Here is a 12,017-nt window from a genome sequence, read left to right as displayed (position 1 = left end):
CTCTTCCCCTTAAAAGACACGGAAAGCAGCCGGGTGCGGTGGCTCACATCTGTAATCCCAGCACTTTGGGAGGCTGAGGCGAGTGGATCACCTGAGGTCAGCAGTTCGAGACCAGTCTGGGCAACATGGTGAAACCCTATCTCTACCAAAAATACAAAAATTAGCTGGGTGTGGTGGCACATGCCTATAATCTCAGCTATTCAGGAGGCTGAGGTAGGAGAATTGCTTGAGCCCAGGAGACGGAGGTTGCAGTGTGCTAAGATCATGCCACTGCACTCCAGCCTGGCTGACAGAGTGAGACTGTCTCAAAAAAAAAAAAAAAAAAAAAGATAAGTGAGGTGGGAATTTGCCCCTGGCTCACACATGTGGTACCCACACCTCCAGAATGTTTTCCAAATATTGACAACAAACTGGTGCCCATGGAAATAATTCCTTAAGTGTATGTGGTAACTACTATTTCTCTTGGAGTTTAATTTCCTTCCTCTTGCCATAGTTAATCCTACAGTGTCAATTTTAGTTCAAAAGTTACACGTATAATCTTGTGTACTGTTGTTGTCTAGTGTCAAAATGCTAACCCATGAGCTCTCTAGGACTGCCCTGGATATTCTGTTAAGTTCTCAACAATGAAGATTTCGAAGACGGACCTCAGCTTGAATCCCTGTTCTGCCTCTTGCTATGTGACCTTGGGCAAGTTACCTTAACCTCTGACAGACTCAGTGTTCTTACCTATAAAATGGGGATAATAATGGTAGCTATGTCATACTACTTGGGGCTGTCCTGAGGTTTAAATGAGACAGTGCAAACAAAGTGTTTGGCACAGGACCTGGCACACAGAAATCCCTTCAAGAATGTTAGCTATTTTCATGACTATCACTTAAAACATCAAAATGAAGGTTGAGAGGAAAGCTGTGAGAAGGAGTAATGGGACAGAAGAGGTCAATGCCATTGTCAAGATCCCATGGGTCTGAGACCAGCCATGCATGGTAAAGCCATGGTAAAGAACTCCAGAGAAGGATTCTGAGAGAGATGATAAAAATCCATTTAAAGATGTGGGTGCTGGCAGGTATGGTCCCAGGCATGAGGACCAAAGAACTCCCAGAAGACTGTGAGGAAAATTCTAGCACATGCAGTTGGAGAAGCATGTCCTCAGCACCCTCAGGGCACCACATCAATTTCAGCCCAGGATCTGTGGTTAGGAGCCCAGGCTGCCAGGAATGGGAACACTTCATCTCGGGTGCAGGCCTGTGACTATCCCTATTTCATTTTCTTTTTTTTCTGTCCCCATGGTACGAGGTGGCTTTCCAACAGGCTGTTTTCAACTTGATGCAAACTGAAGATGAGACCAAATCAGGCAAATAACTGCCTGGAGGGGTTGTAGATGGAATTCAGAGTAAGATTCTTTTCCTGAGTGAAGGGGCAGGGAAACTTAAAACTCCCTCTGAACTTTCCCCGTCATTGGTTGAACTTTACAATTCTGACATCTTGGGCAACCCGATGTCAGGGAACATCAAGGGCAGGATGGATGTGCAGACCAAGAGAAATAAGAATCACAGCTCAGGAGGCAAAAGAAACCAACAGCTTTACCTTAACTTCCACCTCTGGGGCTGGGAATTCACCAGCTCGCGGGAAAAGCAACAGAACTGATGTGATGATCACAGCACCGAAGAATAAAAAAATGACAGAGAACCTGAGGTCAAAAAGACAAATTATTAAAATCACTGTTTACAATTTCTTCTCTGCTCAATTAGGTCTGGATAGTCTCTTCCTTGGAGCCAATATTCTATGTTTCAGTCCCTTAACAATGTCCAGAGGCCTGCTGTCAACAACCTCTTCATCCCAAAGTCCTTCTTCCTAGACAGGTACCAGCTGGGTGCATTCCCATTTATTCTTGGTAATTCCCAATTCCTAAGAATGGAAATGTGTAGTTTTTATTTTTACTATCAAAGCATCCCCTCTCCACCTCCACTTCTGTTGTTTTTAGAACAAAAGACTTTAGAAAATTCTACCTCTCTCTGCTTCGTACTAACACTATCTTGCCAGAGTGCAACTCTATAGTGTTTTCAGAGTCGGTTTGTGGCCTAACCCTGTTCTGAAGGCAACGCCTGACAGAGAAAGCAGGCCCAACTCATCAAATGTTGCTTTCATTGTTGCTTTCGTTTTCCTGGGCCCAGGGCTAGAGCCTCGGGGACTGGACCAAGCATCTGCCATAAATCTGAACAATTCATAAACACATACACGTACAACCTCGAGAAATTCAATAAGCAGTGAAAGCAGAATTTCTTGCCACAGTTAGAACTCAAGAACACTTCCTTCTCCTCCCATCTCTGCTCCAGAGCATAAATAACACAGTTCGTGTTTATAAAAAGAGGTTAAAATGCAACTCATTCAAACTGCCAGTAATTACAAAACTGATCTCTTAAATTCTAAATGTTTAGTGAGCATCAGCGATTTTGCCTCTAATTGCTTTACCTAGGACTCCCAGTTGGAAAGAATGCCTTACCTCACCATCCCGGAGGCTCTGGACAGCAGCACACACAGCAGCAGCACTGCCACCCAGAGCAGGGCTAAGATGAACACGCCCGCACCGACTCCGAGCACAGTGCCAGCCATCCCGTGGGGAGGCAGCGGCGGCCCCCCGCCCTGCGCGCCACACGATCAAGTGTCCTCTGTGCTCCAGCGCCGCTTTCCTGCCGCACACTCCCATGTAGGCATTCAGACAAATACAGAAAGCCTAAACTCATTACAGGTTATTTTTTGATGATCGGTGTGTTAGGAGGATTACTCAGTACAGGTCATTAATTTTCAGAAATGTCCAGTCCCAGAGTCCCTTAATGGAAACTGGAAATTTAGAAGCCAAAGCTTTTCTCTTTGGTGGGGACTGAGAGGGTGTTTTCTGCTCTGCTCTCCAAGGTTTTTTCTGAGTGTTTCCCTTCAAATTTGGTACCCGAGTTCTACTTTGACCTCTTCCCCCAGCCCACGGGAGAAAGCTGAACCCTCTCTTGATACAAAACCCTACCTAGGAACTGGTAGAAGACAGCAGGGCATGGGAACTCCAGGACCAAAGCAGAAGTTGAAGCTCTCAGGTTAAATCCATGGTGTGAGCTTTGACTCACCAGGCAATCGATCACAAGACAGAAAGTTCCCACTCTATTGTTGAGTTCTTATTCAAGAGGACGAAAACTCTCAGTCCTTAAAGAAGAGGAACAGCCATCACTATTTTTGAACATTTACTGTGTGCTAAGTGCCGTACAAACATATCTGATTTAATCCCGGCACGAAGCTTCTGAGAAACGTATTACTATAGCCATGTTACAGAATAGGTAAGTGAGATATAAGCGCGATGGGGTATCTATTAGTTTCCTAATTAGCGGCTCAAAATAGAAATTTATTTTCTCACAGGCCAGCAATCCAAAATAAAGGTGTCGGCAGGGCTGTACTCCCTCCAAAGGCTCTAGGGCAGGGGTCCCCAACCCCTGGGCCATGGACTGGTACTGGTCCATGGCCTTTTAGGAAATGGGCCGCACAGCAGGAGGTGAGCAGCAGGCAAGCCAGTGTTACTGCCTGAGCTTTGCCTCCTGTCATATTAGTGGTGGCGGCATTAGGTTCTCATAGGAGCACGAACCCTATTGTGAACTGCAAGTGCAAAGCATCTAGGTTGCAGGCTCCTTATGAGAATCTAATGCCTGAAGATCTGAGGTGGAACAGTTTCATCGTGAAACCACCCCCCTGCATCCCCCTGTGGAAAAATTGTTTTCCATGAAACCAGTCCCTGGTACCAAAAAGATTGGGGATGGCTGCTCTAGGGGATAATCCTTCCCTGTCTCTTCCAGCTTCTGGTAGCTCCAGGCACCATTCATTGGCTTTTAACTCACAACTCCGGTCTCTGCCTCCATCTTCCCATGGCATTCTCCTGTGTCTGTCTTCACCTTTTCTGTCTCTTATAAGGGTACCTGTCATTGGATTTAGGGTCTGTACAAAGAATCTAGTATTATCTTGAGATGCTTGACTTAATTAAATCTGCAAAGACCCTTTTGTCAAACAAGGTCACGGTCACAGATTCCAGGGGTGAGGATGTGGACATATATTTTTGGGGACCACCATTCAACTCACAGCTGAGGAACAGCACACCACACTACCTCTCCTGGTTTTCCTTTTCAGCATCGGAGACAAGTCTTAAGCAAACACATTCCTCTAGGTTGCTGATTTTCTTTACCCTCATGGTTTAAATACCATGAAAATATTAGCTATGAGAAGTTATAAAGTTATTGGAAAGGAGGGTCTAAGCATGAACTGCTAAAAAAAAATACATTTATTGACTCAACATTTATGATGTGCCCGCCATGTAAAGCACTGCGCTATAAGCTGGAGATGCCAAAGGTGAATAAGATATCTTCTGACAGAAGCTTAAGGTCTATTGGAGAACATTGTCCTGAAAACAAGTGTCCATATTACATTCTGATTAACAGTAAAAGTGAAGTGCAGTGGGAACTGCAATAGTGAGAGGAGCTTTACAAAGGAAGTACTCCACACAGGCATGTTTAGGAAAGAATCAGAGTGAAAAGATGACAGAGTGAGGGGAGATGGGACCTGCCGCCCACCTACATGCCTGACTTCTCTGGGGAGCAGTCTGTCCTCATTAGGGCCACATGGGCGCCATCTTGGTCACTCTAACATGACCAGGGTTTCCCTGTCTCTGGGTCTTTGTACTTGCTGTTTCCACTGCCTGGAACTAGCCCTCAACCCCAAGCACTCCTGCTACTATTTGTAGGACTGGCTTTCCTCAGCCTTCTGATTTCTGCTTAAATGTCCCTCTTCAGTGAGGTCTTCCCTGAGTATCTTCTCTAAAGTAACCCCTCAAACACTGACTCTCCATCACTCTATTTCCTTCAGAGCACTTTTCACAAAACTAGTTAATATTTTCATTTATTTGTTTACAAGTTTATTTTCTGTCTCTCCAACTAGAATAGTAAACTCCACGAAGGCAGAGACCTGGTATCTTTCTCACCGTGGTAACCCCAGTTCTTAGCACAGAGATTATGCACAACAAGTATCTGTGGGAGGAATAAATGACACAGTGCTAACAAGTCCACAAACATCAGGTGAGGGAGTGAAAGGATCATATGGAGTTTCAGAAAGATGACTGTAACCTCTGGTCAATATGCTGGATGTTAACAAGGGAAGTGCCTCATACAACAAACAGCAAACACAGAAATGTTCAATAAAATAGGACAAGAAGAATTTAGTACATAGCAGAGCTCGAAAGCAATAAAGAAAAATCATTAAGTACTATAAAAAAATGTAACTCAAGGCCTGAGCTGAGCCTAAAAGTCTATGAGGGTACTGGTGCCTGATACAGACCTTCAGGGTGATTCTCTTCAGGGCAGATAAGCCCACAATGGCAAAGAACTAGCAATGAGAACAATGCAGAAAGCTGGGCCCTCACAGGGCTGACCAGTTTTTGAAATAGGGTCTAAACAATTTGCTACTGACTTAGTTGGAAGAAAGCTGGCTGAGTGCTTCAGGCCACAGGTCAAAAAAAAACAGCCCAAGAGAAATCTGAATCCCCACTTCACATCATATCCATGTGTCAAGATTCAGTACTACCAATGTGATATGGGAATCCCAAATAGAAAGATTAACATGAAGACTAGACTAAAAGTGAGAACCCATTGGGTTCCAGCAGAGACAAAACTAAACCCACAGGCTGGAATGCAAGACTCCCTCAAGAGTAAGTGTAAAATAAAGATGTTTTCGGACATACAAAGGGTGAAATGTAGTACACATCTCATGGATCCTCAGTGAAAGAGCTACTCAGAGGCATACTTCAGCAAGAAGGAAAATGAACCAAGAAAGGAGGTATGAGATATAGGAAGCATGGTGAGAAAAATACCAAGAAATATTGACGGTAAATATTTGTGTAATAATGACAATTTTTGAGGGGTTAAAAATCAGAAGAACTAAGTATTACTCAACAGTTATATGGTAGGTGGAAAAAGTTCAAAGTTAAAGCATTCTACAGTTATTTTGTTTTGGAGGAGGTATACTTTTTTAAGCTAAGTACACAAGTTAAAAAAACATATAGGTAAACAGCAAGCAACAGAAGTAGAAAAAATAGCTTCTATACTAGTAAAGTGAAAAAAAAATAAAGAAAACAGAAAGTGGGGCAAGGGTCAGTGGGAGTGAGGTGGGTAGCAGAACAAAGAATAAGCAAGGAAAATGGAAAATACAAAATAAGTTTGTAAAAATAAACCCAAATACAACAGTAATCACAGTACATGGAAACATTATACTTGACTACTAAAAGAAATTCTCTTAGATTTTTCTTTTTAAAAATAGCTGTGTACAAAAGCTCTACAGAAAGTATAATGAGAGGCTGAAAATAAAGAGATTGAGAAAGACATGCAAAGCAAATATTAACAAGACAAAAACCAGGGAAGGAGGGAATAGGGAGATGGTGAATGAGTATACAGTTTTCAGTTTTGCAAGATGAAAACGTTCTGGAGCTCTGTTTCACACTGTGAATATACTTAACACTGCTGATCTGCACTCTTAAAAATGGTTAAGACAGGAAATTTTATGTGTTTTTGTTTTTAAGGCACAGTTGAAAAAAAACCAAGTGAAACAAAATAAAATATAAGTTACTGAAGCAATATTAGAACCAAGCAAAATAGATGTAAAGCTCTGAAAAATATTAATAAGAACAGTGACAAAAGGAACAATTCAGTAAAAAGATACAACCTGAAACAAATGTGAACCTAACAACAAAACCTCCAAATATATAAAGCCAAAACTGACAGAAGTACTACAATAAATGGATAAAACCACTAATTTAGTGGGAGATTTTAATATATGTCTCAGAAACTGATAGATCAAGCAGATAAAAAAGAATAAACACTTGAGAAAGAGGATACCTGAATGAGAATAAATATGTAAAAAGGTGCTCAACTTCATTAGTTATCCAGAAATTGCAAATGAAAACCAAATTCAGTACCTTTATATACCCACCAGAATGGCTAACATGAAAACGACAGACAACACCAAGCGTTGACAAAGATGTGGAGTAACTGGAACCCTCATATACGGCTGGCAAGGGCCATAATTTGTTAACCACTGCTTCGGAGACTATTGACAGTATCTAATAAAGCTAAATATAAATGCACCCTACATCCAGCTCTTCTATTCTTAGATGTATTCCCAACAGAAATGCACACCTAAGTTCAAAAAAAAGACATTGCAGCCCTACCTGAAACAGCTAAAACCTTAAACAATCCAAATATCTGAGTGGATATAGTACTCTACAATCTATTCATTCATACAGTATATAAAGCATTATGTAGTATAAAGCAATGAGAATAGTATAAAGCAATAAGAAAGAACACACTACAACTATACTCAACAATGTGGATGAATTTCACAAATATTGAATGAAAAAAGCTACAGGCTAAAGAGTTCATAGTATATGATTCCATTTATATAATGTTCAAAACAGGTCAAACTAATTTGAGGGGCTAGAGGTCAGGGGTATGGTTGGCTTGTGAAACATAGTGACTGTAGGAGGTTCAGGGAGATGCTGATAAAATTCTGTTTCTTGATCTGGGTTTGGTCACCTGGCTTTGTTCATATGGTGATGTTTATCTAACCATGCACTTAGGATTTATATACTTTTCTGTATGTGTATTACCCTTCACTAAAATGTTTACTTTACAGAAAGAATATTAAGAGATGTATCAGCCAAGTATAGTATATGGACCCTTATTTGGTCCTGATTCAAACAAAGCATTGCAAAAACCTTTTATGAAATGATTGGGGAAATCTGAAGAATATCCAGATATTTGATAATATTAGGAAATTACTGTTTGTATTTTCAGTGAAACAACATTATTGAAAAAGATGGTATTATTATATTGTTAAAAGATTATTTATGATAAAGATATATGCATACACACATGTAGCACATTACAGATAACAGAAAAGGGTTTCTAGGAGCTTTCTATTATCTGAGTGAAAGGAGGTGAAGGGGCTGACACGAAACAAGACTGGTCATGAGCTAGTTGTTGAAGCTGGGTGATGAGTGTGTAGATGTTTGCTATCCTGTTTTCTATACTTCTGAATATATTTGAAACTTTCATAACAAAAAGATGTGGATATATATATATATCTGCATAAATATGAATATAACAAAAGATGAGTGAGATTTGTATAGCTAAAATTATAAAACTTTATTCAAAGACAAAAAAAAAGAGAGAGAGAGACCTGAATAGAGAAATAAAGCAGACCTGAACAGAGAATAACCTGTGTTCCCGGATGGTACGGTTCAATTAAAAAATCTCAATTTTCCCTAACCTATAAATTCAATGCAATTCTAACCAAAGTCTAAAAACAATTTTTTGTGGAACTTGAAAACAGATCCTAAATTCATATGGAAGAGCAAAAACCCAAGAATAGCCAAAACAATTTTGAGAACTAGGATGGCAACTTGCCTTTCTTGTTACCAACTGCCACAAGACACATTAAAAAACCAAAGTAATTAAAACAGTGTGATAGTGGCACAAAAACACATGGCCCAGTGGTATAAAATCGAGAACCCAGAAACAGTTCCATGCATTTGTGAGAACTTCCTACAGCACAGAGTTGGCTTTATGACTCAGTGGGTAAAGAACTTCATAGATAGTGTTGGGACAAATGATTCTCCAATAGGAAAATAATAAAACTAGATCTCTATATGATATACAGAAGTCGATTTTAAGTGGAAAGTAATTCGTAATGAAATAGCATATGTTTAAATATACAAATGTTCAGGCTGACTACACTAGAATACATAATGAAGTACAGTAGTCAGATGCTTGCACCTAAACTTAGAATCACCACGAACGCAAAAGCTTCAAATGCAGACTATGCAGGTGTGTTGTTCTGGCAACTCAAATACCACGAGCTGTGCTGCCTTCAGTTATGTGATTTGCTAGAGTGATGAACAACTCTTGTTAAAGTTCCAAACCACAAATAAGTATAATTTTCCTCTGATTTACATTAGAGTTGCATTCCTGGAAATTTTACTATATTAAACTGTGCCAAAAAATACATTATGTTTATACAAAAACCGGAGTTAGGCTCTAGACTCAGATAATTATAAATGAGTATCCTGTGGGATACTCAAAAGTTGCACAGGATGCAGGACAATTCTTCGTTGTGAGGACTGTCCCATACATTACAGAACATCCAGTATCCACAGTTCTGATCTGTAAACCCCAGTAATGCCTCCAATCAAAGAATAACAAAATACATCTTCACAAATTCCAAAACACCCTAAAAGGGGCAGCAACATCTCTTTGGGGAACCACTGTTCTAGAAAAACTCTTGCATAAACAGACATGTACAAGGTGTTTATTGCAGTTTTGTTTACAGTAGCAAAACATCAGGAAAAAACCTAAATGTCCATCAATCAGGGAACAGATACAATATTATATACTCATAATGAATACTTAAAATGAATGAAATTGATCTATATGTATTGATGTGAATATATATCAAAAACAATGTTGAGTGACAAAAACAAGTTGCAAAATGGAACCCACAGTATGATACTACTTGTATTTTTAAAATTAAATACAATCTAAACAGCAATATATAGTTTCTGACGAACATATATACAGCAAAACTATAAAACATGGGCATAAATGATATGACAATTTCAAAAGACTATTTGCCTCTGGAGAGGGAGAAAGGAAAGGGAATGCGGTTGGGAGTGGAAATAAAAGGGATCTGAACTAAATCTGTGATGTTTTATTTATTTAAAATAAAAAACTTGAGCTGGTGTGCCAAAATGTTAATATTTATTAATCTGATTGGTGGAACATAGATATTATACTACCCAATGTGCTATTTTCTGTTTTTAAATTTTTCGTGATAATTTTTAATTTTTAAAAAGGTAATGGGCAGCAGGATGCATATGAATTGGGTGACCAGTTAGCAAACTATTGCAATTCTCCAGATAAGAGATGATGAGGGTCTGAACTCCAGTCAGCTGTGTCAAGGGAGAAGGTGTTAGAAATGACACAAGTTTCTAGCTTAGTTGACTGAGCTGACGGTACTGCCCTTAAGAAAACAACTATTTAAATTTAATTTGTGCTATTCTGGATATTACACAAATAACCTAGAAGACTTGGACCAACTCTAACAGAATAGAGGGCAAATGGTAGTTGAAGCTGGCTGGCACCATTAGAAATGTTGCCCTTCAATCCCTTAGTAGATTAAGAGTTCGTGAGACATTGTTATATATGGTATGGCTTTAAAGTAATAAATAAATATTCCCAAGCTCTTTTAAGAAGGGAGCTCATAATTTTATAAGCAAACTATACATTTTCTTACTAAGCATAGAAAAGAAGGGCTGGGTATAGTATACAGTGCTGCTATAGGGGAAGAGAGAACATCTAGTCATTTTTATCTTATTTAAATGTGAGAATAATATCTGTGATAATTTCTCATATTAGAATAGCTAAATTATTGTTATTGAGTACAATACAATTAAATATAAAAACGTGTTCACGCCGTCATTAAACCTTCTTTGAGAAGTGATGGCTTCGCCAACCCGATTTCAAGGGTAAGTCCATTTACTTAATGTCTGTGGCATTTAAAGCAGGTAGATTGGAGTGGAAAAAAATAATTTAAATTTGAACAGTTCAGCAGCTGACAACAAAAGCAACTATAGGGCCAAGGTTTTCCTTCTGTGCTCAATGCTGTGAGGTTTTTCTCTGAAAGAGTTTGTCCAAAACCTTTTAGATGTGTGTGTTCATTTAATGGTTGTTTCTACATACCCTTTCATCCACCTGTCAGAGAAAATAGAGAGGAAGAAATGGACTGATCCCTGTGCACAGGTAACCTAATGGATTAAAAATACAGTACTTATCACCAGGCTGATCATCATGAGTGAGAATACTAACGGCCATTATAAGATGACTTACTATCTAAGACAAATGTGGATTCCTCAGAGGGTAATGTGGCCAAGTGCTGCTGCTGGAGGGAGATATCTCACCCATCCCCCGATTTTCACACTGACTCAAGCCCTTGAAATCAACAGAAAACAGTGGGTTACAGGAGTGAAGTGTTCCTCTGGAAGAGTCCTTTTCACTTTGCTTTATAGCTGTTTTCCAACCTTCAAAAATAACTGGGGGGTTACTTTCACACTTTTATGTTTCTACTTTAAACATTTCGCTATCTTTTGAATTTTAAAATATTAGAATAACGCCTCTACTTTGTAATTAGATAAAATGCAAGCCTGGGGAAAAAATCAGTTGCCAAGCTCCCAAAATGCCACTGATGTAGCATCTGCTGTTAACACGTTGATAGAAAAGGAGGATCAGTAAAACCTAGGTCTCTTCCTTGCATCCCTCTCCTGGACGGTGTTGTAGGTTGGAAGCGCTGCAGAGCCTCGGTCTATCCGCTCTCTGCATCTCACAGCACTGCAGCCTGGGAACACCCCACTTGAACTCTCAGCTTCTCCCCAACCCTGTTGCAGATTCAAACTGGCGACAGGAAAACAATGCCCCCCCATGTCTCGTCTTCAGAATGTGCACCTGGCCACCTCCCAGGAGCTGGAGAGGGATTAAGGTCTCGGTCATAAGAGATCTGAATTAGGCACTGACACTTCCTTTTCTTAAGAGCATGAAACATAAAACAGTCCTTCCTTCTCTGCCTCCAATTAAGTATTTATTAGCCGGGCCTTGGGTCCAGATCAGCGGTAAGGGTGGTCTGCGAGGTCCGTGCACCGCCGTTCGCCCACGCCTTCTTCCAACCACCTCAGCCCGACCCTCCACTTTTCTCCCTTCCCCGCAGCCGCCCGGCTTTCCTCACCTCTGCCCTCTTCACCTGGATCCACTCTCCCCCAGGCTCTACTCGCACCTCAGATTCCGGCCCGTTCCAGCTCACCGGGCTCTGGTTTACTTAGGACGAATCACAAGTGGGCTTTCATTTAGGTGATTTAAGATCCACTAATCAGCGTCGCTCTTTCAACGGCCAACTTC

At 40.3% G+C, this 12,017-nt stretch overlaps 1 protein-coding gene across 4 annotated transcripts in view; it reads right to left on the bottom strand.

The window, feature by feature from the left end:
* TMEM218 (transmembrane protein 218) overlaps window positions 1–12,017 on the bottom strand; it is a 22,179-nt gene extending 10,162 nt beyond the window's left edge. For 2 of the 4 annotated variants that reach the window (XR_004033596.1, XM_004090535.3), the window contains exons 1-4: window positions 11,848–11,941; window positions 3,017–3,189; window positions 2,501–2,731; window positions 1,585–1,687 (exon numbers count right to left, since the gene is read on the bottom strand). Coding sequence is in view for 3 of the 4 variants with exons in the window: in XM_004090535.3 (XP_004090583.1) it covers window positions 1,585–1,687; window positions 2,501–2,610 (213 nt within the window). In the remaining variant the exon portion in view is untranslated. Of the gene's footprint in view, window positions 1–1,584; window positions 1,688–2,500; window positions 2,732–3,016; window positions 3,190–11,847 lie in introns of all 4 variants that reach the window. The other 2 variants (XM_004090530.3, XM_003253338.3) reach the window with 2 other exon arrangements.

The sequence above is a fragment of the Nomascus leucogenys genome, chromosome 15 (assembly GCF_006542625.1).
Source record: "Nomascus leucogenys isolate Asia chromosome 15, Asia_NLE_v1, whole genome shotgun sequence".
NCBI lineage: Eukaryota > Metazoa > Chordata > Mammalia > Primates > Hylobatidae > Nomascus > Nomascus leucogenys.
The sequence above is the reverse complement of the archived record's forward strand: the minus strand, read 5'-3'. Positions and strand labels throughout refer to the sequence as shown.